At 25.2% G+C, this 27,989-nt stretch overlaps 6 protein-coding genes across 14 annotated transcripts; 2 read left to right on the plus strand and 4 right to left on the minus strand.

The window, feature by feature from the left end:
• Positions 1–9: 9 nt before the first annotated feature.
• Positions 10–2,344, minus strand: LOC122716910. The gene is made up of 8 exons (XM_043940425.1): positions 2,216–2,344; positions 1,935–2,156; positions 1,562–1,729; positions 1,330–1,474; positions 1,048–1,215; positions 722–983; positions 322–639; positions 10–259 (listed from the first exon to the last, which is right to left on the minus strand). Exons 1-8 carry the CDS (start codon positions 2,243–2,245, stop codon positions 10–12), a joined length of 1,563 nt encoding a protein of 520 aa, XP_043796360.1. The 5' UTR covers positions 2,246–2,344.
• A 144-nt stretch (positions 2,345–2,488) lies between these two features.
• Positions 2,489–5,621, minus strand: LOC122716923 (the record flags this gene model as incomplete). The annotated part of the gene is made up of 11 exons (XM_043940439.1): positions 2,489–2,619; positions 2,690–2,840; positions 3,106–3,173; positions 3,258–3,351; positions 3,435–3,635; positions 3,731–3,852; positions 4,222–4,347; positions 4,422–4,610; positions 4,960–5,066; positions 5,174–5,438; positions 5,508–5,621. Coding segments are annotated over 11 exons (1,563 nt in total), but the record flags the coding sequence as incomplete, so codon positions are not given.
• Positions 5,622–5,715: 94 nt separating this feature from the next.
• LOC122716912 lies at positions 5,716–6,376 on the minus strand (the record flags this gene model as incomplete). The annotated part of the gene is made up of 3 exons (XM_043940427.1): positions 6,191–6,376; positions 5,969–6,113; positions 5,716–5,903 (listed from the first exon to the last, which is right to left on the minus strand). Coding segments are annotated over exons 1-3 (519 nt in total), but the record flags the coding sequence as incomplete, so codon positions are not given.
• A 169-nt stretch (positions 6,377–6,545) lies between these two features.
• On the minus strand, positions 6,546–14,524 carry LOC122716907 (flocculation protein FLO11). Of its 7 annotated transcripts, none has more exons than XM_043940419.1 (11): positions 14,132–14,261; positions 13,131–13,229; positions 12,534–12,676; positions 12,184–12,424; positions 11,942–12,105; positions 11,740–11,876; positions 11,353–11,562; positions 11,171–11,253; positions 10,451–11,059; positions 8,732–10,306; positions 6,546–8,591 (listed from the first exon to the last, which is right to left on the minus strand). In XM_043940419.1, exons 2-11 carry the CDS (start codon positions 13,183–13,185, stop codon positions 8,494–8,496), a joined length of 3,315 nt encoding a protein of 1,104 aa, XP_043796354.1. In that variant the 5' UTR covers positions 13,186–13,229; positions 14,132–14,261; the 3' UTR covers positions 6,546–8,493. The 7 variants fall into 7 exon arrangements, with proteins under 7 accessions (XP_043796354.1, XP_043796356.1, XP_043796353.1 ...); XM_043940421.1 differs by having other exon boundaries at positions 8,732–9,956; positions 10,113–11,059; XM_043940418.1 differs by having other exon boundaries at positions 8,732–9,898; positions 9,986–11,059.
• A 203-nt stretch (positions 14,525–14,727) lies between these two features.
• LOC122716911 (general transcription factor IIH subunit 2) lies at positions 14,728–17,239 on the plus strand. Its single transcript, XM_043940426.1, has 8 exons — positions 14,728–14,864; positions 15,318–15,398; positions 15,482–15,683; positions 15,756–15,884; positions 15,959–16,132; positions 16,202–16,458; positions 16,527–16,791; positions 16,894–17,239. The coding sequence occupies exons 2-8, from the start codon at positions 15,340–15,342 to the stop codon at positions 17,023–17,025; spliced, it is 1,218 nt and encodes a 405-aa protein (XP_043796361.1). The 5' UTR covers positions 14,728–14,864; positions 15,318–15,339; the 3' UTR covers positions 17,026–17,239.
• Positions 17,240–17,474: 235 nt separating this feature from the next.
• LOC122716909 (cationic amino acid transporter 3) lies at positions 17,475–27,983 on the plus strand. Of its 3 annotated transcripts, XM_043940422.1 has the most exons (11): positions 17,476–17,826; positions 24,616–24,789; positions 24,878–25,145; positions 25,398–25,526; positions 25,716–25,976; positions 26,188–26,474; positions 26,558–26,898; positions 27,005–27,168; positions 27,305–27,471; positions 27,554–27,662; positions 27,747–27,983. In XM_043940422.1, exons 3-11 carry the CDS (start codon positions 24,917–24,919, stop codon positions 27,866–27,868), a joined length of 1,809 nt encoding a protein of 602 aa, XP_043796357.1. In that variant the 5' UTR covers positions 17,476–17,826; positions 24,616–24,789; positions 24,878–24,916; the 3' UTR covers positions 27,869–27,983. The 3 variants fall into 3 exon arrangements, with proteins under 3 accessions (XP_043796358.1, XP_043796359.1, XP_043796357.1); XM_043940423.1 differs by lacking the exon at positions 24,616–24,789 and having other exon boundaries at positions 17,475–17,826; XM_043940424.1 differs by lacking the exon at positions 27,305–27,471 and having other exon boundaries at positions 17,475–17,826; positions 27,747–27,791.
• Positions 27,984–27,989: the final 6 nt, after the last annotated feature.

Below are 27,989 nucleotides of genomic sequence, written 5' to 3' on the forward strand. Positions count from 1 at the left end.
GAGTAACCTTTAAAAATAAATTAAAAATAAAAATTTTTTATCATATTCAAGAATATGTTTTTTTAAATATCTTCTTACTTTGCAAATTTTTGTATTAGTTAAACCATAATAAGGAAGTATTGAAATTTTTAATTCAATGTCATTTATATTTGAGTTCTTGCATTTGAAACAAATTTTACAATCATGTTTACACTTGGAATACTTATTTATTAAAATTTCATTATTAGATATTGCAGACGAAGTTATAAATGAGGATTCCCTAAAATAAAATATGATTTTATACTTTTAATAATTACAAATACTGATATTAAGAATATTTACATATAACTAGATGTTGTAGAATCAATTATATCATTAATTTCAATAGAATCACATGTATTTAAATTCTTTGATAAAGAAAAATTTGTATGTTCTTCTAAGTGTATTTCACTCTCAGTTTTTTTATTATTTAATCTTAATTGTGATGCTAATTTGTCAGTAAATGGAGTCTGGATGCTAAATACTATATTAAAAGGCATTTTTTTTATAACTGGTTTAACTAAAAATGTATGCCAATTAATAACTATAGGTATTACACTTGTATTTGTCAATAATATTTTTCTGTCATTTAGACGCATACCTATAGCTTCAATTCCATATCTACAAATATATATTTTTCAGAATGAGAAAAAAATTTGCATTTTTTCAAAATTGATGAAATATATATTTGAATGAAACATACTTGATGACAGGTATATTAAATTCATTTCTATCAGAAATTGATAATGTAATTGGTGATCCAACAACTTGTACACATATTCCTATGGTATATTTTGGTAAACCAATAATATTTATTTCTAATTCATCCACATAAATACCCCATGTATCAGCGAAAACATAAATATCCACAGATATGGCTTTAAAAGGGCCAATATCTGAATTTAAAGGATCAACATAAATTACTATACCTGATCCAGATTGTTTCGCTTTATATAATGTTTCTTCTATAAAAAAAGAAAATAATATCTTTAATTAACTTGATTATTTCATAAATAAATGATATGTTACCTATTAATCCTTTTTTTTGACCAAACACTCGCTTATAAATAGATTTAATTAGATTTTTTTTTGATTTCCATTCACATGCACATCTGATAGGATAAAAATTCTTAATACTAAGCCAAAAATTAGTTGGAATTGAAGTCTCATTTTTTATTATAAAAGTTTTCTTTTGCACTGAAAATTATAATTATAATTTATTTTTATTGGAAATATAAATTTATTTTTTTGAAATTTATTATTTTGAAAAATATGTTTTTTATCTTAAAATAAAATAAAAGTTTAAAATACCTGTTCTTAATGGTAAATTTAAAAATTCTATTACAATAGGTTGTGTAATTAATGGAAGATATCTTTGATGAAATGGTATGATATTTCTAGAGGAAATTGTATTTTGTGAATAATTATTATCAATTTGTACTCTCTGATTACTTGTCTATAATATATAAATTTGATATACAGATTATAATAATTCATTTAATATTTTTTTTTTTTTTTTGAATTGTCAAAGACTATTGATTACTTGAAAACTATTGATTTCAGAAGTATTCGGAAAATATTCGCTTGATTCTTCAGCAACCATTTCTTGTATCAAAGGATCGGTTGAAGCATCTTTAAGGATCTCTCCTTGATCTAAATCCATGTTCATTATTTCTCGTTCTTCTCGATTTTTATACTTGTTTAATATTTTCTAGAATATTATATATTAATATTAATTATTCATTTTTTTTATAATGTAATTTTTTTTCATAATTTAAAATATTAATTGTTAGTTTACAAAATAATTTAATTTTTGATTTTTTTTTTGAATAATATAAAATTAATAAATAGGTTTTTTAATTTTAAAAAGTTTCACAAAAAATTATGATTTTCGATAAAATTTGAATTAAACGTACCATATATTTTTTAGATTTTCCTGCCATATCAAAAGCGAATTTAAAACTGTCTGTCCGCCATTCGATTTTAACAAAATTATTTTTTAATTCTAATGACATTTTGTTGTTTAAAGGAAAATAAAACGTCACATAAAGCGGTTCAATAAAACACTCAATTCCTAACATTATTATTTTATGCAAATCTCCTACAAAACATGGTATAAATAATGATTGTACGATCCCCTAAAAATTAAAAAAGAAAAATTAAATTATATTTTTAAAAAATTAAATAAATATCGAACCTCTTTTATAGGCGTAATAATTATCTCCATTTTTTGGATATTTCCAGCCAATATTTCTCCTTTTTCAGGACATACGCAAAGTTTTATTTTTGTTGAATCTAAACCATTAACTTCGCCCCATAAATAATTTAAGGGATTATTAGCGAGATTTCTTAATACTAAAACATAAGTTTCTTCTATGCCGATGTACAAAGTCCTGTTATATAATATAATAATAATTTTAATAATAATTTTAATAAAATGATATATTTTTTATAAATATAAAGTATTTTAAAATTTTATTTTATTTTAAATACATGCCTTGTAGGTCTGATGATACCCATGCTTATTATTTTTTCTTGCCATAATGGTTCGAATTGTTTTAGGTTTATCAAATCGAAATGAGAAAATAATTCATCATTTATCTATAATATTATATAGATTCGTGTAATTTTATAAAGATAAAAATAAATGAAAAATTAATAAAAATCTTACTAATTGAGATGTTGATTTGTATTCTTCTTTAAATTCTATTTCACTTATTTTTTCTTCTTTTTCTTCTTCTTCTTCTTCTTCATAATCTCGTTGAGAATATTTGTAATCCGATACTATGATATATTTTGATATTTCTTCAGTTTCTTGATAACTGAAATATAATTTTAAATTAAAATATAATTTTTGTAATTATATTTCAGATTTTTCTGTATATTATTATAAAAAAAAAAAAGTGACTATGATTACGGTTTTTGATAAATATTGCAGCAATTTAATTAGAGATCGAATTATATATTGTTATGTTTATTTCATTAGAATATTTTTTTCGAAAAGGCTTATATATACATATATATAAACGTATAATTAATACCATGAAAATCTTATAAGATTATAAATTAATATTAAAATCAACGCACATTTCATTTTTATCATCCATCATGAATTGCAACCAAATTTCAACATCGGCAACCCAAATATCTACAGACTAACGACAAGTATTTTTTAAAAAAAATGTTAATATTTTATTAATCGATATAAATTGATCAAAAAAAATTGTGAAATAATTTACTTTCTTGCATTTTCGCCGTTTCGTAGTGCATTTTTTAGTTATTACTTTTATTTCATTTGGAATCGCCTCGATCGGTATATCTTCTACATATAATCTAAAATAATTTCAATTTAAAATTGATTTTATGTTAATCATATTATTATTTATGACAATTTTTTTTTTTAATCACAGACTTACTGTAGAACAGCAAAATAATAATTTGGCTGTAAATTTGTATAATCAGCAGTTACTGTGAAATAATGAATAGAAGTTGGTGCAAAAATTCCATGATCTGGTTCAATATGAAGAAGTTGTAATGGAAAATAATTCTCTTCGTTTATTTTATGATTTTTTGTTTGCACATTTCGTTTCTTCCAAGAAAAATACATGCTTATCTCACTGCGCGAAATAATTAAAATTTGTTATATTTTATCAATAGATTAAAATACAATTTTTTTTTTATTAAATTTATAAAAAAAATTATTATGTTATACCTAATATTATTTATGGGAATAATACATTGTCCAACACCATCAGGAGTATCAGTGCTTAAGTTTATATAATACTTCGACTTTTTATCTATATCTCTTTTAGATGATTCTATTTTTTTCAAATGCTGCAATTTTATTTATTTTCTTATCTTTTCATCTTTATATTGTATGTAATTTTGTAATTTATGTTTAATATCATGATTATCGTTAATATAGTTATATGTAAGAATATAAAGAATTTTTAATTAAATTTATAGATACTTTACTAAATTGGATGAAATTTGGTTCATATAATAATCCATCTCCGATTATTTCTGTTGTAAGTAGGGTACAATTATTGCATAATATGTATATTTTTTCCACCTGTTAAAATAAATATTAAAAAAAGTGGATTGAACGAAATTAATATAATATAATTATATTATAATATACATTATATAAGTATAATATAAAAGTGGTATATGTATACTGATTGCGAATTATTTTTAATTTACATGAATGCCAAAGCATTTTGGTGCAAATTTCATATGGAAAGTCATTTCTTCATTTTTATTCAATAAAAAATATATTGGCCATATAGTAAAACATGGTAATTTCAAAATATTTTTCTCTATGATGTCCTGTTAAAAAATATATAATGTATGAAAATGTATAAAATATTATTAAACGAGTTAAAAAAGGGAAATGATTTTACCGTAATGTTCATGGAGAACCAATCGATTTCACTTATTATGAAAAAGCGTCCATTTCCACCGATATTTTTCAATTTTATAGGTACATAAACTTCCTCTCCAATAAAACCTCCTTTGCAATCGAAAATCATGCTTATGAAATTATCGCGACTTGTCAATGTCAATAGAGAGATGGTCTTAGTACTTTCAGTCTAAAAATTAAAATCATGACATGATAATTCTTTATTGTTCGAATAGGCGACAAAAAATTTCCTATGGTCATTTATTTTAATTATATTTTTTTATGTATTTTTAATTTTTATGTTTTTCTTGTTTAAATATTTAATTGTTTATTAATTGTTTAAATACTAAAAATGGTTAAAAATTAAGATAAAATAATATCAAAAAGAGAAAAAAAAAAATACTAAAAGTATTAATACTAAGTTTTTATTATATTTAATAGAATAACCATTGCCAATTGAAACCATAAGAAATCAAATATCAATTATAAGATTAGAATAATCGTATTATTATGTATATCATAATTATTATGTATCATACAGAAAATGTATTTAAACTATCGAATGACATTTCTATCTCTGGTTGCCAATCTTGACTTAATTTTATATTCGAATATTTAAAAGGTATTTCATCTGATTGACAAATTCCTATTAAAAAAAAAAAGAAATTTTATTTAATAAAACAGTAAAACATATTTCTATTTTTACATTTCACTTTCTTATTTCATTATTTTTTTATAAATAAAATTTTATACCGATTAAATGAGGAGGATCTTTGTATGCATGCATTCGAATGATCACTGGACTTCCGTGTTGAACCTTTATTATCAATATCTCATCTGGTATATCGATTTCATCACAACGGAAGAAAATGATCAACTGTATTGTCAATCCCGGTGGAATGATATTTTTATTTTCGACCACAGGTTTTATCATAATCCAAAATTTAGAATGATATGGCTGTTTTCTTAAATGATATCTCACAGGCATATTACCAATATTTTTTATCGTAATTATTTTCTATCGTACAAAAAAAGTATCAATTATTAAAATATGCAATGCAAAAAAAAAAAAAAAATCGAAACCAACCTTATATACTTTCTTCAGTTCGAAATTTTTAAATTCTATGTAATTCGAGCTTGCCACTAAAATTCTTTCTTTTTTTAATTTTATTATACTTTTTTGGGGTTTTTTCACAACTATTCGTGATATAATATATTTTTTAATTCTGATGAGCAAAATTAAAAATTATGATTTTAAAAATAAAAAATTATAAAATTAAAGATTTTTTTAAAGTAGTAAATATTTGATGAATATACTGGTATTTGAAATAAAATTTTGATAATTTTGAGACATCTATTACTGGTTGTTCAGGAATACATTTTATTTTTGGTCTTAATCGTGATGATTCTTCTACCAATTGTTTGTACATATCCCATGTTTTTAATTTTGGTAATTCTACTGTTAATTCGCTGGGATGAACGTCTAAAATATTTATATTTCAGAAAGAGATATAATTACAAAATAGTTATATTTCTTCAATTTTAAACCTAGATCTTCTTCTTTTTCTTCTTCATCAAAATCAATGTCGATAGACTTTGGTTCATCGTATTTAGGCTCCAAGTCCTTTTGAATGTGTTGTTTTAATGCTTGTATTTGAACTGGACAAGCATCTTTTAATTTACTTTTATAAGACTATAAAAATAATTCTTGTTCTTATTTCAATATTTTTGTGTAATACTTTGATTTCTTAAAAATATCAAGATACTAACATAGAGTAAAATATTTGATTTATGTTGTAGAACTATATTTTTTTGAGCAGTTTTAACGAAGCTGTACGACATTTTCCAATCATGATTCCTGGATTGTAAACTTTGAAGTCTTCTTTGAATAAATTGTGCATATTTATTTTTGTCCATATTATTATTATCCATGTTGATAAAATTTTCAGGATTCATTTCCTGAAAAAAAATTTGTAAACGAAATTTTTATTATCATTAACAAATGAAATCACAATAGCATTGCATGCTATTTCGTTTCAAACAAAACGTAAGAAAATATATACATTGTGATTAAGAAATAAATAATCAAAACTTAGTAATGAATAATTAAGAAAAAATACATAGATTAATTTTAAGACTATGATTTATTTGGAAACAATTTTTTTTATATAAAGGTTTAGAGAATGAAGTTCTATGTACAAAAGGATTACATTAGTAAAATACTAGGATTTTATATTCCTGGCCATACTTCGTGCAAAATAGTTTCTTTTTATACTGAGATATAATTAATAATAGTTCTTGTTTCGTGCAGTTTTTTCTTTTTTATTTTATTGCGAGTCTTAGACTGCTTATAATTAAACGCTTGAATCTAGTTTAACCCTATATTAGATATTAAAATCCACGAAAATGTCCGATTTCGCTTAACGTGCCTGCGATTTAATCACAATAAGGTACACTTATTTATATTTATTATCCGTAATTCATGAATATAAAGAATTCATGTTTTTTCATTTTAAATTTCATATACATATACATGTATGTATAATTGTTTGTTTAATACGCATAAATATTATATGCATTTTTTCTAAAATGTTTTTTTTTTTTCGTTTCTTCCACGTGTACTTATGACATTATAGATTACGCTTTGTACAATCTAATAATACAAACAAGCGAAAAAGATCTCACAGATTCTTAATGTTGTCATGTCTACAACGTATTATATCGCGTGTACAATAAATCCATCAATTTTTACATAAATCTCTTCGTCTTAACATATAAAAAATTAATACACCTTTCTTTCTCAAAAGTATATGTTTCATAAAAGCGGTCATTGTATTATAAGCATTGTAGAAAATAAATCTTCGATTAATTGTATGTATAACTATCGAGCAACCTGGAAAGGAATGGGAGCTTGATAATAATGAGACGCGCGTGATGTTCCATTAAACAACACTGTATTTTTCGTTCTTTTTTTTTTTTTTTCTTTCTCGTCAAAGCTTTATAGGTTTAAAAGTTATGTGTTTATTCTTTTTATAAGAGTGCACTTATTTTAATCTATCAAGAATAAGCATACAGTCCATGAAACGCAAAAAGAAAATTTTTAAAAAGAGAAAGAATAAGACAAAAAGAAATATTTTCTTGTGGTCGCGTAAGTTAATTTATAATATCAAGTTTATTAAATTTGTATTAATCTTCAACATTACTTGAACTATAAATCAAAGGAAATTATTAGATTTATGTTAATCATTTACGAAGATATTAGAACAGAGTCAAACTAGGTTCAAGCTTTAAAAACTCATCGCGATAGGAGTAATTTAATTTTCGACTTTTTTCTTCCTCTTTTTTTTTTATTTATTTTTTTTTTTTAATAATAATATTTACACTCTTAAGTGCCAATTTGTTTTTTTTTTTTTNTTTTTTTTTTTTTTTTTTTTTTGATAACTGGTACACTCCTCACGACGCTTCTAGAACTTGATTAAATATATTGCGCTATATAAGCTTGGACTTTGTATGCGGGGAATAAAGGTCTTTATTAAAAGCCTGTTATTGTATTGTGTGGAAAATATAAAACCCCAGATATTATACTTCACTATCCTACAAATACAATGCTTAGTTCAAACGTATAATGGTATTGTTTTTATTGAAGATGCAATATGTTTCCTTTCGCATTTTTTCGTTTTTTCTTTCTTCGCATTTATAAATTAAACAAATAAAAATTAAAATTCCGGCGGATTTAGGACACTGAAACATGAATTTCTAAAACATAATTATTTATCCATTAATCTAAATTCTAGATTTCTGTATTTTCGATCCTGTTATTTTTTTCTTTTTTTCTTTTTTCTTTTTTTTTTACAGTACACCAGCTATGTGTTTATTTCTTTCTTTTTCTCATTGTACCTATTTTAGCTGGAAAAATTGTAAATAATTTTGTCCATCGCAACTGTACGAAGTGAACGTTCTTACATATATACAACCCACGATCACCCCTTAAGCGTACAACTTCCATTGTAAAATGTATAGTTCGATGCATCATCGTTTATTCATTCCGCATGATATTAATATTAAATGTCTCTTCACTTGCCGAGTCCAAGTGCAGCATATTGTTCTTCCGTTACTTCCGTCATCATCAGGTTTCCATCGGGTAAGAGTAAAACTACTCTTCTGGTACCACCTAATATAATAATACAATGAAATTTTAATATTAATATTCAATTTTTTTTTTTTTTTTTTTTTACTATATCAATCTTTTTTTTTTTTAATATATTCATTTAAATTTTAATAAAATGAATAATTAAAATTTGATATATTTACCTGGAGTAGGTTCTTCTGCTTGTACGACTTGAGCTACAACTTGGCCATGACCATCACCGTCTTCCTGTCCCTCTGCCACATCTGCTGTATTTGTGTTGTCCATAATAGACATTACCATTGGGTTTTCGGTAGGTTCCGCTCCACCTTCCTTCACATAGAACTGCGAAGCCAGGTTTACTTGATCAGGTATTAATTGAGCTACAGCTTCTGCTACAGCATGGTCCAACGTTAATACGGATCCATCATCTCCTTGTTGTTCCGTGGTAACATATACGCATTGTTGTTCGCCGTCAGCGTCTCGAGTCACCAATAACGTTTGACCATCTTCAGCTTGGCCAGCCACTTGGTAAACAACACCATCCTCCCCGGTTATTGTTACTAAATTCGATGTATCCTCAGCTACCTTCCTTTCTTCCGATATTTTCTCTTCAGCTTTAGTTACATCAGTAGAAGCTATTGCTATTGTGCTAGTCGAGGTAACTGTAGCTGTAGTTAATCCCGCTGTGATAGAGGATTCACTGGCTGAGGTTGCTTCTGTCAATGGTGTTGCTGTGGTTGTAGTTGGCGTAGTGACAGGAGCTGTATCATCCAAGCAAGGAAGATCCGGTGCAGGAACGGATACATTTGTCAAATTGATCTGCGCTGATTCACTGGTTTGAACAATTGTACCTGTTGTTCCACCGGGACTCATTTCGACTCTCATTATTCCACCACCTTCTGTAAGAGAATCAAGGGAAGGTAGAACTAATTCCGTGGTGGTAGTTGTAGCGGTGACGTCTATACTCTCTGATGTAGTTGTGTTTGTTTTGATAGTAGACAATGGTGCTCCAGTAGGTTCAGGTTCAGGCTCTGGTTCGGCTGGTTGTTCAACGGGTTCACCATCCGGTCCAATAATGCGTCCCGTCAATGGACAGAGAGTGAACGGCCTAGGAGGACTGTCAGGTTCCGTAGTAGCAATGGTATCGGCTTCGGGAGGTGGAAGTTCTGGTTCACCCTCGCTGCTACTTTCTTCGGAGCCTACTTCGTGGAATTCCATGTGAAGTCCATCACCCTCCGCCAATTTACTTTCTTTCAGTTTATTTCCTGGAGTGGTCGCTGGTGTTTCAGCCAATTTCCCTCTACCTCGGCCGGCAGTAGTACGAGCAGCTGCTAGGAGGCCGCGGCCACCTGGTTTAACGATACCCGCTGCTTCTTGAGCTTTCCTTTTTGCCATTAATAATTTTTGCTGCGGAGATAATAATGACTGTGGCTTACCAACTGGTGTTTTCGGCGACTGTTTAGCCTGTTGCACTGGACTAGTTCCAGACTTTACCACTTGCTTTGGCTGTGGACTAAGCACCGTAAACTTCGGTCTAATCTGAGTAACATTTCCAGGACTCACCGAGTTACTTTGCGTAGTTACAGCTGTTGTACGTTTTTGTAGCACCTGACGCGTTTGCTGGGACTGAACTTGTCTCGGGGCTGGTGCCCTAACAGGTGTGCGAATTGTTGATCCAATTCCAAGTACGCTAGTTGGTGTCGTCGCACGCAGTGGAGGTCTCGGTAACAAAGGACGACCGTCCGCACTGCGTTGGCCTGTAACAGGTCCAGGACGTATTCCTGTACTTATTCTTGGTTGCAAAGTTATGGGAGCCGGCACCGCGGTCACGACATGTATCTGCGGTAACTGTGTCGGATCTGGTTTCGGCTGGATCTTTATAGGCTCTGTTTTCTGTGTACCTCCTGCTTTACTCGTAACAGGTTTAGAAACTACTTTCATCTGGGTTACTACTTGACTTCCATCCATTTTAGAAACCACTTTTACCGGTGTAACAGAATTCGATTGCGATGCGGATATTACTTGCTTCCTCACTACATTAGTATTATCTCGATTTTGAACCATCAAAACACCTTGTGTAGTCGGCGAACCTTTTACAGCCAATTTTCCGCTAGGGGACGAATCCAACTTGATGATGCCATCTTTCCGTGACATTACATACACGCCGGATGTTAAGTTTGGCATTTGCTTTGGATCAACTTTAACGACTCCTTTGGCATTCGCGACTAAAACCGGTGGTTGGTTAGATTTTGCTCCTTCGGGAGATTGAAGTCCCAATGAAGTCGCAAGATCTGAAGACGAACCACTTGCTCTGTTAGACCCGTTCGATTGAGCATTGGCACGATTAAATGCGCGTTGAATCACATCGCTTCGACCCAATAATTTTTCCTCCTCGGACTCTCCAGTCCAATCTTCATCACTACCTGTGTCGCCTTTCGCTCGTTTAGCAGCGCTACTGCCTCCATCCTCAGAATCGCTCTCGGAATAATCCATTCTCCTTTTTCCTAGTACTAAACAAATGTACATATCTTGATATTTTTGTTATGTTCGTATAATAAATATAAAAATTCTAAGAAAAATTATAAAAACTAATTTAAATCATGTTATAAAATTATACATACGGTCATTATCTTCATCTTTCATTGAACCGCACCATTGCTTCACTTGATCCATTGCTTTTGATTTACTTGAACGCATGGGTCGTCTACATATACAAGATTTATTACTTAAGGCAGTATTCTATTGAATGTAAAATATATGCTGACAATTTTATAAAATTTTAGGCAAAATATAATTGCCTTACCCTACTTGAGCTGCAGTACTTGGTCCAGGTTTAGCTTCTGTTTTTATAATTGTTTTTTGAGCAGGATTACCACCTCGGCCTGCTGCTTTTGCATTTGCCTGTTGCTGAGCAGCTTTCAATTCTTTTTGTTTAGCAAGGTTTCTTTCAAATTCTTCTAATAAATGTTTACATGTAGCTACATTCTCAGCAGGTTCCCATCTATTATGTTCGCTGTAATTGTTTGTATTTTTTTATTGTAAATATTTGTATTTTTAATCTTTTTTATAATTTTTTAATATATCTTTTTCATTATAATTTCTTTATAATTAATTTCTTTTATATAATTATCTTTTATATAATATAATTTATGATTCTTTTATTCCAAAATATTTCATAAATTAAACTTACTGTCCAAGACCCTCCCATTTTAGTAAATATTCTGAACATCTTTTTTTCGGATTAAATCGTTTTGCTAATATCTTTTCTACTGTATATTCTTCATCGCTTGAATCTCTATCTTCATCACCAGCTTTATTAGATTTAGCCTATAATATTGCATTAAATTATAAGTCTTTAAATGTTAAAATAACCACGTAATCACGAAACTAACCTTAAGTTTTATTGTAGGTTTCAATTTTGGTTTTTCTTTTTTTTCTACTTCATCAAAAGATTCATTACTTTTTTGATTCTTTGCTTCTGAAATTTTACTATCTTTTTTACTATCATCTTCTGGTTGTCCGTTCCTAATTACTTTGCGAACAACTACTGGTTTTCCTGTAAAAGTACAGAATAACTTTAGAACACTGTTTATTTAATAAGAATAAAATAAAAAATTGTTTGCAAAAAATCCACCTTCTGCATTAGAACTTATTTGATTTTGTCTTGGTACATCTTGCATTTTTGCATTACTAATTTTTGTAAATGTTTGAATGGTTTTCCCAGCTGCAATCCAGGAATCCCTTATGTGCGTATCCATTTTACACCATTTTTGATATAACTTCCATGAGTTTGTTGAGTCTCTATCTGAACCTTCTTGTTGAATTTGGGAATCTTTCCATAAAAGAAAAGCCCAAACTTGTGCTTTTTGTTCATTCTATAGTAATAACAAAATAATTATATTGAAATATTAATATTATTTCTCAATAATATAATCATTTAATATATTTAGAGAATTAAAATTATGAGAAATTAAAATTACTAACATTACTATTTTCACGAAAATGTGAAATTTGGGTACAAGCGCCTTCTTTTGTACGATGTTCTTGAAATTCTTCAATAAAATGAAAAACAGAATGGCACTGTCCACACACAAGAACATCTAACCTTCCCATCTCTTCTTGTGCAGCTAATGATGTAATAAAATTTATTATTTTTTAATATTCAATCTACAAGTACATGTACTTATTTATACTACTATTTTAAATAAAAAACTTTTTTTTATATTTACAAAAGAGAATTATATTAACTCAGAATTGAAATTGATCAATTCTCATCGTGTTAAGATATTTATGATTATTATTTTAATGATTCTTATTAATAACTGATTTTTTTATTGTTATTTTGAATTTATATAATAAATTAATTCACTAAAGTAAATTAAAAATTATTTTATTTAATATTTTATTTTATAATTAACATTATTTAATTATTATATAATTATATTCTATTTTTTTAAATAAATTTAATATTTATATATATATAAACATATATAACATATTAAACATATATATTTACAGACAGAATAAATAAAAATCAATTATTTACATGAAACAAAATTAATGAAAAATCACAAATATTACCTTTAATAGCAGTAGGATTACTACTGATGGCCGAAGGGCCATCGCCACCCTCCATTTTGTTTAATAAAGTATTTGGATCTCTATCCACAATGTTTCTTTCTATAAAAAGAATATAATTTTTTTTATTATTTATCATAGAAAATTATACATATATTTTATTATATACATAATATTATATGTTATATATATAATAATTATATTAAGTATATAATAAAAGTATATAATAAAACAAATAATTACAGATAATGTAAATAAATTCTACTTATTTTTTAAAAATTATATTACAAATTTTAAATTCACTATTCAATTATATATTTAATAAAATATATATTTGAGCATGTTTTATTTTAAATAAATTACAATTTATTATTATTAAAATTAATTTAATTAATTTAAAATTAAAAAATTTTAAACTAATTAAATTATTTAGGCTTATTAAATAAATTAAAATTAATTACTTCAACATTTATGATATGTATTAGTAATTTTATATATAATAAATTTAAATAAAATTTTTAATTTATATTAATTAAAAAATGCATGAATGTATCTTTTCAAATTAATTTTTGAAGTTTATTACTGCAACTTTAATGAAAAAATATTCTTTTTTTTTAAATAAATAACCTAAAGATGCTTTCATATTTCATTTGTAATATATGGAAATAAAAAGGAAAAAAAATCGTAACATTCGGAGTTCGAAGTTTCGCGGGCGTCAGAAAAATTTACACGCAACATGCCGGTGGAAATCGAACTGCGAACATTTTTTAACAAGACACCACTGTCGTTGTTACGGTAATTCAAAGGATCACTCCATACATACTGCTGTCATTGATAATTTTATAAATCGTCTATGATTTCAAGCATTCTCATGGGATATTTTTTGCAGAACCTTTTATTTAAATTAAATGAATTCCCGCATAAATGGTAAGACGTCGAGACACACAGCATGGAGTCATTGTAAACGCGGCCAGTGGCGTAAGTTACCAACGAATAAAACTCACAGATAATTCGATCTTGAAATAATAACCGGTTCACCGTGAAAGATCGTTACCGATAAATGCAGTTATTCTAATTGCAGATAACAGGGGTGTTTAGAATTTACAGAAACATTTAGAAACGATGCCATTGCCGCTGCCGCCGCCGCCACAGACTCGTCCTCTGTCTATCATGAGCAAGCCGATGCTCGTCAAGATGGCTCTCGTCACGAAAACTCTCTTCGACTATTCACTTCCTGTCTATCCATGAATATTTTTCGAACACACTTGTCCGTTACCGATTTCAACGCGATCGACTTTCAAACTAATAATATCGACTTACACCTGCTAAACCGTAGAAAAATCAGATTTCCTTGATCTGGATAATTGCTGTTGCCGCACGAGATGGGATGAAAACAGTGATCGCGTCTGACGACAGTAGCGCCATGGCGCCTGCCCGCCACGGCAACAGCTTACCTTTTGGCGGGAAAATATTATTCATTAATTCTATTTTATCTCCTTTTGATTGAGATACTTCTTCTATAAGATTGTATTTTATGCTTGAAATATTATAGCTGAGAAAAATCATTGAAAAAAAAAAAAATTTATTTTTTGAAAAAAGATACAATTGTAAATGCTTTAATATCTATTTCAAATGTACCGCTTTTCTGCATGAAATTTATCTATGTTCCGGCATTGGATCGAGTTTAGAAAAAGAAAGTTTATGTTAATTGATATCAAGAAAATTTCGAAAATACTTGTTAGTTATTATTCATAGATTTATAAATTTTATATCATTAATTGTATTTACTTTAATTATTTCTTTAATTTAATATATTTAAGCTTTATCTCTATGCTTAATACGTTTATTCTAATTTATGAAGAAAAATTTAAAGTAAATAAATGCTTACGTTAACCGAATATCGTGTAAAAGTTGTATACATACTTTTATATGAGTTTATTAAATCTTTTCAAGAATTTTTTTATTTATAATTTTATATTATTAATATTTCGAAAGTACAATAAAATTTACACATAAAGTTTTTCAATCATAATATTAATACGTCATTTCTGATATAGTAATAATATAAACAACATTAACCTTATTTTTTCAACTTTAAATAAAATTACTTAAAATAAGGATTGTTTTAAATTCTTAAGAAAGTTTGAATATATAATATATTAATTAAGTGAATTAAATGTTTAATTGCAGCATTTATTTCTGAAATTAAAAAATGGCTGATGAAGAAGAAGAGAAAGAATATAGATGGGAGACTGGTTATGAAAAGACATGGTATATATTAATATTTTTTAAATTATTTTAATAAATTAAGTTATAAATTATACAATTATTTTATATAAATAATTCTTATAAAGGGAAGCTATCAAAGAAGATGATCATGGATTATTGGAAGCATCAGTTGCAGATATTATTCACAATGTTAAAAGAAAGCGTCAGATGGAAAAAAAAGTTGGTGCTAGATTAGGAATGATGAGGCATCTTTATGTAATTCTTGATGCTTCAGAATCAATGTCTATTCAAGATTTAAAACCAACTCGTTTTTTATGTTCATTAAAGGTGCTTATTAATACATAATATATAGTCATTTATTTTATTGAATTTTTACTTACAAATGTAACTCAATTTAAGCTTTTAGAAGATTTTATTGAAGAATTTTTTTATCAAAATCCTATTAGTCAGTTAGGGGTAATTATTACAAGGAATAAAAGAGCAGAAAAAGTTAGCGAATTGACTGGAAATTCTAAAAAACATATTAAGGTAAATTTTTATGAAAAAATATTCTTAATTTAAAATTCATTTATTTTGTTTTATAAGTTTTTATTCATTTATAGGAAGTACAAAGTATGCAACAAATTACTCCAGCAGGTGAACCTTCATTACAAAATTCTATAGAATTAGCTTTAAAATCATTACGTCTTCTACCATCACATGCTAGCAAGGAAATACTTATAATAGTGGGAGCACTTACAACATGTGATCCAGGAGATATCAATGAAACTATTAAAGTATATACTAATAATAATATATATATTAAAATAATTATATCGAAATAATATAATTAATTTTGATTACAGAATATGAAATCAGATTCTGTCAGGTGTAGTGTGATAGGATTGGCTGCTGAATTATATATTTGTAAAAGAATGGCTACAGCAACTGGTGGAGAGCATGGTGTTGCATTAGATGATAAACATTATAAAGAACAATTAAATATGCATATAGATCCACCACCAGCTGCTACTAGATTAGATGCTGCTCTTGTAAAAATGGGTTTTCCTCATCATGCATTACATTCTTCTACAAATGATTCAGCTATGGCAATTTGCATGTGGTAAGTTATTTTTAAATAATAGTTCATAAATAAAAAAGCAAGAAAATATTTTTTTTTTTTTTTTACAGTCATGCAGAAAGTTCAGATGAATCTGTTAAACTTCTTAGTACAGGATATCTCTGCCCTCAATGTCTAAGTAAACATTGTGAGCTTCCAGTAGAATGTAGAGCATGTGGATTAACTTTGGTATCTGCTCCACATTTAGCACGATCTTATCATTATTTATTTCCTGTTGAACCTTTCAAAGAAGTTGAATATAAGAAAGAAGTTACATTTGAGCATCCTTCAATTTGTTATGGTTGTCAAAAAATATTTTCACAAAAAGATAAAAAGGTGATGTATGATTAGTGGAATTTAATAAGAAAAACATGCGAATTTAATTTGCAAAATGTGTAAATTAAAAATATATTGAAATATAAATATATTCTTTTTCAGATATATATTTGCAATAAATGTAATCAAACATTTTGTTTAGATTGTGAAATATTTATTCACGAATCTTTACATACATGTCCAGGCTGTGCTACTAATCCTGATACATATCAAAAACCCACAGATAGAATTTAATTTATTTAATGTATGTAAAATAAAATTAATAATTTTAATAATTTTTTATTTTAATAATTTATTTTAAATGAAATATTTTAATAGAAAATATTATAACTTAGGACCAGTTTTATATATGAAGAATTTTTATATTGTAAAACTAATTGATAATATATATAAAAAATATTGTCTCTTATTAAAGAGAAATGAATCAATGAAAAGACAATAATAACGATAATAAATATTTTTTTCTTTTTTTATTTACAATAATCTGTTAAATATTTACGTAACAAAAAATTATTTTTGCAATTCATGTAAATATAATAAATATATTTATATAAATAAATTAAACAATTGTTCTAATCAAAATATATATATCTATATTCATAATGTTTTTAATATAATAAGTTACAATAATAGTCTATTACTAACACAGTTTATTACTTTATTAACAGATTTTTAGAAGGTTGATGAAGAACGATTTAATTAAAGTTAAAGAAAAACTTAAGAGATAAAGTTTCTTTATATACAATTTTTCTTTCAAAATTTGAGAAACCCGAAATCTGCGACCGGTAATGTAGTTACTTTAAGAATAGCTTTTAGTGGGGGGTAATCGTGGTTTATTAGTAAGCAGACAGGTGGAAGCGAACATCATGATATTAGAGCACATTATTAGTTTGCGACCGTCCTCCGGCGCGACCGGTTTCACAGTGTCGACCTACTTCCGATTCAATTACATATATTTATCTTACCCGGTCAAAGTGATTTTATATGTGAGAAATTTTCTACACATCTAGTTTTCTTCTCAATCTTCGAGATCAGGTAAGAATAATTTTTTTTTTTGTAAATGTAATAAATATTCAATATTATTTTTTTCTCAATGAATTATATATTAGTATATATGTATAATATATGTATAAATATTAGTATATATTTAAAATCTAAAATTTTTTTATTGTCTTGTGATTTGTATAATTCTTCAATTATAAGACATTCTGTAATTATGCGCGTATTATTACAAATACTTGTTTTAAATATTTTTATTTCATATTATTTGCATTTAAGAATTTAATAATTTTTCTTTTTATTTTTTTATTTTTTATTTTATTTTTATAATTTTTCTTAACGTTTAATATGACCTAATGTTCTAATAAAGATAAACATGAACACGTGTTTGAAAAGTAATATATTCTTGTGTACATCGTAAAATACAACACAAGTAAAAGATAAAATATATAATTATTATCTTCTATAATATTTCTTATATTTATATTTTTTTTACGAAGAGAATATAATAAATAATCAACATGATAAATTAATTTGCACTTATTTTTATTTAATTTATTTATTTTAGAATTTTTTTCCTTGCGATATTTTTGAATGAAAATTTTATTTTGCATTTTATAATGAGAAAAATTACAGTTTAGCGATAAATGATACATTTAAATATAAATTTAGAAAATGTATTTTTAAATGTTATTTTATTTTAATTTAAATTTTTATAATAAAAGATAGCAGAAATATGTTATATATTTAATAATATTCAATAAATTAATTCAGCTATTTAAATTAATTGAAACTATTTAATTAAAATTAATTTTAAAATAATATAAATGTATTATTATAGTTTTAATTAAATGATTTGTTATTAAATTGAAATATTATATCATAAATTATATTTATTAAAAAAAACTATTATTAATATATTGTAAATAATTAAATATTATATTTAATCAAATTATTTGAATTTTTTAAATTGATTAATATTATTAAATAATGTTATTCAAATAATAAATTACATTATCGGTTAATTTATAAAATTTTATAAAAATCCGATTTTTATTCAATTTGATTAATGATTTTTACACAATATGTTTTATTTTAATTCATAGTCGTAGATTTTTCGTAGATTTTTTTTAAATTTACTAAGTAAAACGATATGATAAAGACAAAATATAAAATATTTTTGTATTTTATATTTTGTATTTTGTATTTTATAAATTTTTTATTTTAATTTTTTTCATTTCAAATATGTAATCAAATAGTTAATCAAACAATTTATTTTTTGAGATATTAATTATTTATTTATTATCCATCAATCAAACTTAAGATTAAACGATCAAACTTATTTTAGATTAGATTAAATTAACTTAAGGTTAAATTATTTATAAAAATTAAAATTGTATTATAATATACGTATGTAATCCGTATGCGTATAGTGTTTGTCATATCTGATTTTCTTTTCTACATGTATGAATAAGGAAAGAACTCCTTTCTCTTTTATTAGTATTTTCAATTCGTGTAGCAATGTGTAATATTCGATACTACATCTAAGGATATCCATTGAAAGGAATTTTGCAAGAAGTTAGCATTGAGAAATATCATTCCAATGTTTTTTTCCTTGTTATGTAATGCTAACAATTTAACATAGTTATCCGTAATTAACTGCAAGATTTGATTTATATAAATATTACCATTTTTTTTTTCACCATATTCAATTCACATTCAAATTTTTATTTGTTTTTGTCACATCAATATTGTTTTCCATTTTATAATGATTAAAATGAAAATATTCCTGATCAGACTTTTAATATTATTAGCTTGTTACGTTTCAAGGATCACGATGTATAGAAATCGAACATACATGATTTGTATCCGATATAGTTGTGTACATATAACGTAGCTTTGCCAAAGGTATACAAACAATTCATACACAAAGAATCATCATCTAAATTGTTGATTAATCGATGTCACTTGTCTATAATTGTATATTTGAATTGTTCGTGTTATTTAAATGTTACATTTCTATTGTGCATTTCTTTAATAAAAATCTTCAAAACATTATATTTGTATAAGAAATACTTTGTCAAGGAGTTCAATGGACATAAATTCATTCTGCATAGGATAAAAATTAATATTATAAAACTTGATAATCAGGATTCAGCCAGATTTAATTAACGAAATTTTAGTGATGTTATTTTTAAAACGAAAAATATTTTTCAATCCGTGAATGCCACATGCATATACTTTTTATTTTTTTCCTTTACTCTTGCATTATCTCTATTCTCTTCTTCTTTTTTTTTTTTCCTTTCAAAATTCACAAGATTTTTTATTACATCTCACATTATGAAATCATAGTCTTTAACAATTTTATTATTATTATTATTATTATTCAATGATCATGATTCAATCAAATTAAGATCCCTCGACCTTACATGGTGTCAGGCTTGATTGGTGAAATTGTTAAATGGCTCGCATATAATTTGTAAATAAAGACATTATAGGGGATCGTGCAATGGGGACATGATACCATGATGCCTTGCCTTAATTAGACTGTAACCTTGTCACATTGAATCGACTATACATTTGTTTGTGGATTCTCGTTATGCCAATATCATCTGAGACCCGCAAATTTTAATACGTACACATTAAAGAGTGTCTTGTAACTGATAAACAAGCAGATAGGTGATTTAAAAAAAAAAAATAAATCGAAAATATAGAATAAAATTATTTAAAGTTTCATTTCTTCAATAAAAGTTCGAAAAAATTCACAAGAAGCACAAATAAAATTGGTTATTTCCGGATGGGTAATTATTCTATATGTGAAAATAAATAAAAAATGTAATAATAAAAATAAGTAAAAAACTAGTTTTTAAAAAAATTGAATTTGAAAATTTGTCGATTACATGATTCTTTGATTGTATATGTTTAATCTCGATTTTCAGAAAAACAAGAACTTAAACTTTAACTAAAAATTTGTTTTCTTATTTTCATGTATATAGAGTAATTATTTATTATATAATTCATTTATATTTAATTAGGAATTAGCCAATTTTAATTACATTTAAAAACTTTTGTACTCGAAAATAAAATCATAAGTAAAAAAATTTTATTCCATTATTATTTTCGATTTATTTTTAGAATCTTTATCCAAATATTAAAACATCCAATTGTATCACCAATTATAGTATCATGAAATTCACAGGTGAAACCGATCAATATCATATAATGTTTGTTTGAATAATGTTTTATACATGTCAACATGCATCATGATAAAATGATAATGATTCGAAGAATATTTTTATGAAGAAAAAATAGAACTTAGATATATCGAATTACTTGATGAAATTTATCTTTTGATCTATAATGATTCTGTAAAAATCATATATCTGCTATACAGGATGCTTGCCATGATATCTCGATTATTTTTGACGTTATCTGAAATATCAATAAAACGATATTAAACGATTATCAATTTTTTGTTTTTGAGATAATTTAAGAACTTTTATCTTCGTGAAAATCTTCAAATCAATATAGTGCTTAATGGAAATTAAGCAATTGATTAAAAATTTATGATATTTATTACGATATTAATCCATACTTGACATTTGTCTTAGAAATAAGATTTTATATTTTAAAATGGGCTATTATGAACGATCAACAGATTCTCTTCAATATTTACATTTACAAATTCGAAAAATACATTATATTTGTGATAATTATACTCATATCATTATGAAGAAGTATTAATAATCAAACAACATTGTTTTTATAGTTATCAGTGTATGTGTTATAAATATAGTAAACAAAATTACAACTATTAACTGGGAGAATTCTAACATAATGGAGATAAAAGAATAGAAATCGAGATGCATTCTGCGTGCGCTTGTAAATACATAATAAGAGGACATTCCTCTCTTTCTTTTTAAATTACCAATCACGATCATCGTTTAAAGAGATCAAGGTGATTCACGAACACATAAATGATCAAAGAGCCTTGGGAACTCCTAAAAAATTTGTATTATATATATTTATTATAACAATATTTTATAATGGTTTAAACATTTTCATTACTAGAGAAAGAATGATAGTTTATGCATGTTTATTATACACGAAACGAATCCTTATTGGTATGTAATTCTCAGAATATTTTAGAAATATATAGACAATATAATTTTATGAAAAAAATCATATATTGAAAATTTCTGGTAATTTATGTAATAAATATTTTACAGTTTAATTTTATATCATGTTATGGAATGTTACTACAATAATATAAGTTTTGCTATTTTTCATAAAATAGTTTTTTCGAAATAAATATCTTTTTAAGATTATTAAAAATATTAAAACATCAGATAATTGTTACAAATCATCATTGTTACAAATTGATTGAAATAAATTAAACTAATAAATCAATGATATATCTCATAATATTTCCACAAAATGTAAATTTCTCGTCATTTCTGTTCATAATATGCTTTGCTATGTAAAAACGTTATTCCGTTTCTATCTTTTGGATATATAAAGATTGTTGAAAGCAATTTTCGTTGCATGGTCACTTGCAGAAACATGGTTATGCAAAGACATAATGGCATTGACTGCGTAGCGTATAAATAAATCTAAACGACGTATGTAATGAAATTTTCGAATGATAAAGAATGAAATGGTAATAAATTATATCGGTAATGAAATGGGATATTGAAACTCAATCACCATTAAAATTAAGATATTGATTACCATCATCGATTATCATCGATACCATTGCAATCATTGTGAACGGTGATAAATCATGGATATTGTTGCAAATTCATTAAGATTGTATCGTTAACTTCAATTCTAACTAGTAAATTAGATAATTTTTTAAATTATTAATTAAATTTTTTAATTTTTTGGCAGATAAAAATTATAAATCATTTTTTTATAATGATAGTGATAATTATTGATGATTATATAACATGATTGCAATTATTTCGCATTAAAATTTATAAATATATATATAATTCATATTTCAGTTAAATATTCATATTTATTTTAAAAAAAGAATAAATATATATAACAATTATAAAATAAAATATAAAATAAAAAATATGTTATTTTCATATTATCTAATCATTTATAAATATAATTACAATATTTATCTATCATTTCGATATTTTTTAAATTTTAACTGTTAATTGTTTTGATTATATAATAATCAAAAAAAATTTTATCTAATCTATATGAATAATATATAATGTTCTTTCAATGTAATTCTAAATTTAATCTCAAATTAATATATTCTATTTTTTTGCAACCTTATTTAATGATATTTAATAATAAAATAATATATATTTATTTTGTTTATTTTTATTTATTTATCTAATATAAGAAAAATTCATATTTTATTAGAAAAATGTATAAATATTTTGCGTACACACATAATAAATAAAACATAAAAAATAATATTTTCATTACATATACGTTTTATTTATATTATTTTGTACGTACTATTTTTTATTTATAATTTGAAAAATAAAACTTGGCATTGATTTATATAATGTGTTTAAAATTATGATATTTTTTTCCACCTAGCCTCTATAGCAAAACTTTGCTAATAAAAAGATTGATAATTATTTATTTAAATTTGTCTTGATAGATATTTCCAAATATTTTCAATAATATTCAAATCTAATATTCAAATCTAATTATAATGCCAGCCAATTTACACTTTATTTCCTGTTTTTTATATTAATTAATTAATAATTAATTAATTTGATTATATTAAGAACTCAATTAATTTGATTATATTAAGAACTCAATTAATTTGATTATATCGTTAATATAGCCGATATTATCGTGTTGAAATATCTAATTGTTATGCTTCATTATTTTTTTTTATTTTTACTGATTTTCAATATCTCAAGATATTTTTTTGTATCTTATCTTTTATAATTTGTAAATCGATAACTCCATTGGAATTTAGGACATCCCAAATCATTAAGTATTTCTTCTTCATGTTGTAATAAAATTTTTTTTTTCCTCTCTTCTCAAATCATGATAAAATAATTATTTAAGTTAAGTTTCTTTTCATAATTAAAAATTTTTTCTATTCAAATATCTAATATTGTCATATGATTTTTTACTTACTTAATTTTGTTACTTTTAATTTGAGATTAAGTCTCAAGTAAAGAATATTGAAAAAATTCGTGGATTTAATCAATTATTGCAAATTGTACATTTATATTTTACAAAATTATTTATAAAAAATTATTTACATTTTATTTTAGAAAAAATTTATTGATAGAGATTTATATTTAAATAAATTCGTTTTAATAATTTTAAGTTAATTATTATCGATCAATTTTCTGAAAATGAATAAATTAAGTTAAAAGAATTAATTATATACTATAGTATATAATTAAAAAAGATACGAATCTTTTATCTTCTTCATTAAAAAATAATAATGGGTTTTAATCATAAAAATCGATCAATCATGTTATATATTTGTAACGAGCAATACGATATTATAATCTTTGCTCTTTATTCATGATAAAATGGAAATATTTTTATTATTCGTTTCGCATATATTATAAAAGAAAGAAAAAAATAATAAGTGTTCTAATTAATAAATATTTTTTTAACAAAGGAATGGTTTCGTATCTCATAACATTGAAGAGATATTTAATTAAACAACCAACAATTATTAAATATTATTGTATTATATTTTATCTTTATAAAATAATATTATCATTGTTATATTATAATTTCTTATTTAGATATAAAATAATCTAATGGAAAATGCAATTTTTTATTTGCTTAAATATTTTGCATAGAAATATTTTTGTATTTCAGATGTGGAATCCGGAATTTACTTGAATGCACAAGAGTTTTTACGGTTTAAGCATATCTTTAAGTAAAATATTTTAAACGTTAATATTATATTGTTGTTTAATTGCTTGAATGACTTTGGAATTATCATTTAAAATACAAGGAAACCGTATTCAAATTTATTATCTTTCATTACATGTAAAACAAATTTTTATTACTTATACATTACACATAAACTTGAGAATGAAAATAAAGGAAAAAAAAATAATGATATATTGAATTTTAGGTAAAAGAAAAGTAAGCATAAGGAAAAAGGCTTGGCAATATGGCCAGCCGATTGTGGAAGGCGCTGTCTCGAAGACGGATAGATGAAAATCTTGAGAATAAAAGTGAACTAGCTCGAGTTTTAGGCTTATTCGATCTCACAGCACTTGGCGTGGGTTCGACTCTTGGCCTTGGTGTTTATGTCCTTGCTGGTAGCATTGCCAAAGAGACGGCTGGTCCAGCCGTCTGCATTTCTTTTCTCATTGCAGCTATCGCTTCCGGGTTTGCCGGTAAATTAGAATTGCCCATATTGACAATTTATTTTTATCAGAAAACATAAACATGCATTAATAAATAAAATAAATCTCTTTTTTTTCAATTATAATGTTCAAATTAAAAATTTAAAATTTATTAAAAAAAAAAATTTAAATGCTTCTTTATCAAATGATTAATGATATTTAAATAAAATCTAAAATATAATTAATTCGATAATTTTAATTATCTTGCTTTTTATAAGAGAGGCAATTATTTTCAACTTGCAGGGATGTGTTATGCAGAATTTGCTTCCAGAGTTCCGAAAGCAGGGTCAGCATATGTTTACAGTTATGTAACAGTAGGAGAATTCATTGCGTTTATTATAGGGTGGAATTTAATTTTGGAATATATAATAGGTGAGACAAAAGATTATTTATTGCTTTTGTAAAAGTATTAATTTCATAAAAACGTATTAGGCTCTATTTTTTTATAGAAAATAAAATTAAAATATAATTTTTTTATTAAAATAATATTTGTAGACATAATATAATATGTATAATCATTATTAAATTAATAATTATTACTGATATTAAAAATTTTATTAGGTACAGCAAGTGTCGCCCGAGGACTTAGTAATTATTTGGATGCCTTGATAGGAAATGTAATAAGTAAAACATTGCATTCTGTGATGCCTATAAGCGTTTCGTTTTTATCAGAATATCCAGACTTTTTCGCGTTTACTGTAGTAATACTTCTCATAATATTATTAAGTGTAGGCGTGAAGGAATCGTCAATTTTAAATAATATATTCACTGTAATAAACTTGATGACCATTTTAATAATCATAATTGCAGGATCTATTAAAGGTAATAATTTCTATTTATCGTTTTTAAACATTCAAATTAAAGTAATTCAAAAAGTAATCCCTATCATAATATCTTCTTAATCATAATATTTTAAGGATGTCCTCTTGATTACAATTTATCTGATTTTTTAATTAATTAAATAATCTATAAATATTTATGAAAAAAAGATCTTGTATAAATTATTTTAATTTGACATATAAAATAATTTCAGCTGATCCAGCTAATTGGAGGATATCAATAAATGATATACCAGAATCAGAACAACAACATGCAGGATCAGGAGGTTTTATGCCCTTTGGCATAAGCGGAGTGATGATCGGGGCAGCAAAATGTTTTTATGGTTTCGTAGGATTTGACGCTGTTGCAACTACTGGCGAGGAAGCTAAAAATCCTCAACGCAACATACCTATAGCCATTGTTGCTTCCTTAATTATAATTTTAATGGCTTATTTTAGTATTTCGACTGTATTAACTATGATGTGGCCTTATTATGACCAAGTATGCTTATATATGAATTATATTTTTTAAGGTTTCTTTTTATTACAATTAATATCTACTATTAAAAAATATTTCATATTTAGAATGCCGACGCACCATTTCCATATGTATTCGATAAAATTGGATGGCCTATTATTAAATGGATTGTTAATATCGGTGCAGCATTTGCATTATGTACAAGTATGCTTGGAGCCATGTTTCCCTTACCGCGAATACTTTATGCTATGGGTAATGATGGGGTAATTTTTAAACGACTTGCAAATGTACATCCGAAAACGATGACACCTATTTTCGGTACAGTTATTTCCGGTTTATTCACGGGAATTATGACACTTATTTTTAATCTTCAACAATTAATTGATATGATGTCTATTGGAACGTTATTAGCATATACGATCGTAGCAATATCCGTTTTAATATTAAGGTAAAGAGATAGTAATATCTAATTATTATAATAATATATATATATATATATATATATTAAGCGTATAAATAAATTCAAAAAAATAATTGTTGTATGTATTATTTAGATATCAAGGAAAAGAATGTACATCAAATACTCAGTCTGTAACACCAATAGATGGTTATAAATTAACACCACTCAATATTTTAAAACAAATTGTCAATTTGCAAAATCAAAAAGAAGTAACTGAGATGTCTATTAAAGTTGCAAAATATAGTATTGCAATTTTATGTAAGTAATATATATGTAAATTATCTATAATAATAATAAAAATTACATATTTGTATATAATAATAAAAATTATATATAAACCTTAACTATGATTAACATTACTCTTATATTTTTTTATATCTTATTATTTTTACAGGTGTCGTTATATTTATTACTGCATTTTTCATTAGTTATGTTGATACCGAAGTATTTGGCAAGAATGTAATAGAATCTGTGATATTAATAGTACTTGTAAACATATTATTATTAATCATAATTATTATTGCAAGACAACCTGTTCATGAAATTGATCTAGCATTTAAGGTGCATATTTAAAACGAAAAAAAAAGAATTTTGTTAGGAAAAAAATATTAATATTATATTTAATTGTACTTATTATTTACAGGTACCATTAGTCCCACTTCTTCCATGTTGCAGTATTTTTATAAATTTATATTTGATGTTGCAATTAGATGCTTTCACTTGGATGAGATTTTCTATTTGGATGGCTATAGGTATAAATATATTGATAATATTTGAAAAAAGCAAAAATATTATAACTTATTGTATATTATATATTATATCTATATTTTATACAGGTCTTACTATTTATTTCTTTTATGGCATATCTCATAGTGAACAAGGAAAAAAAGATAAAATTGAAGCTGAAATGATAAAACGAAAATATGCTGACCAAGTTAGGATCGTAACCAGATTCTAATAATAATATTCTTGCTACGTGATATTTTTTTGTACATTTAAATAAAAATTTGCCCTATAAAAAAGATCTTAGATATATTAGATATGTGATTACTATGATAATTTAAAAAACGATATTCGTG

The sequence above is a fragment of the Apis laboriosa genome, unplaced genomic scaffold, assembly GCF_014066325.1.
Source record: "Apis laboriosa isolate Shangri-la unplaced genomic scaffold, ASM1406632v1 scaffold49_cov149, whole genome shotgun sequence".
In the NCBI taxonomy this organism is placed as follows: domain Eukaryota; kingdom Metazoa; phylum Arthropoda; class Insecta; order Hymenoptera; family Apidae; genus Apis; species Apis laboriosa.

Excerpts from the sequence above, each read along its gene's own strand:
- LOC122716911 (XM_043940426.1), top strand. The coding sequence starts at position 15,340 with ATGGCTGATGAAGAAGAAGAGAAAGAATATAGATGGGAGACTGGTTAT. Across the intron at positions 15,885-15,958 it reads ATTCTAAAAAACATATTAAG|GAAGTACAAAGTATGCAACA; the intron begins GTAAATTTTTAT and ends ATTCATTTATAG. Across the intron at positions 16,792-16,893 it reads TTTCACAAAAAGATAAAAAG|ATATATATTTGCAATAAATG; the intron begins GTGATGTATGAT and ends ATTCTTTTTCAG.
- LOC122716909 (XM_043940423.1), top strand. The coding sequence starts at position 24,917 with ATGGCCAGCCGATTGTGGAAGGCGCTGTCTCGAAGACGGATAGATGAA. Across the intron at positions 25,527-25,715 it reads AATTTTGGAATATATAATAG|GTACAGCAAGTGTCGCCCGA; the intron begins GTGAGACAAAAG and ends AAATTTTATTAG. Across the intron at positions 25,977-26,187 it reads AATTGCAGGATCTATTAAAG|CTGATCCAGCTAATTGGAGG; the intron begins GTAATAATTTCT and ends AAATAATTTCAG.
- LOC122716907 (XM_043940415.1), bottom strand. The coding sequence starts at position 13,185 with ATGGAGGGTGGCGATGGCCCTTCGGCCATCAGTAGTAATCCTACTGCT. Across the intron at positions 11,563-11,739 it reads AAATGGGAGGGTCTTGGACA|CGAACATAATAGATGGGAAC; the intron begins GTAAGTTTAATT and ends AAACAATTACAG. Across the intron at positions 8,592-8,731 it reads AGCAGAAGAACCTACTCCAG|GTGGTACCAGAAGAGTAGTT; the intron begins GTAAATATATCA and ends TTATTATATTAG.
- LOC122716910 (XM_043940425.1), bottom strand. The coding sequence starts at position 2,245 with ATGGAGATAATTATTACGCCTATAAAAGAG. Across the intron at positions 1,730-1,934 it reads GAAAATCTAAAAAATATATG|AAAATATTAAACAAGTATAA; the intron begins GTACGTTTAATT and ends ATAATATTCTAG. Across the intron at positions 984-1,047 it reads TCAAAAAAAAGGATTAATAG|AAGAAACATTATATAAAGCG; the intron begins GTAACATATCAT and ends CTTTTTTTATAG.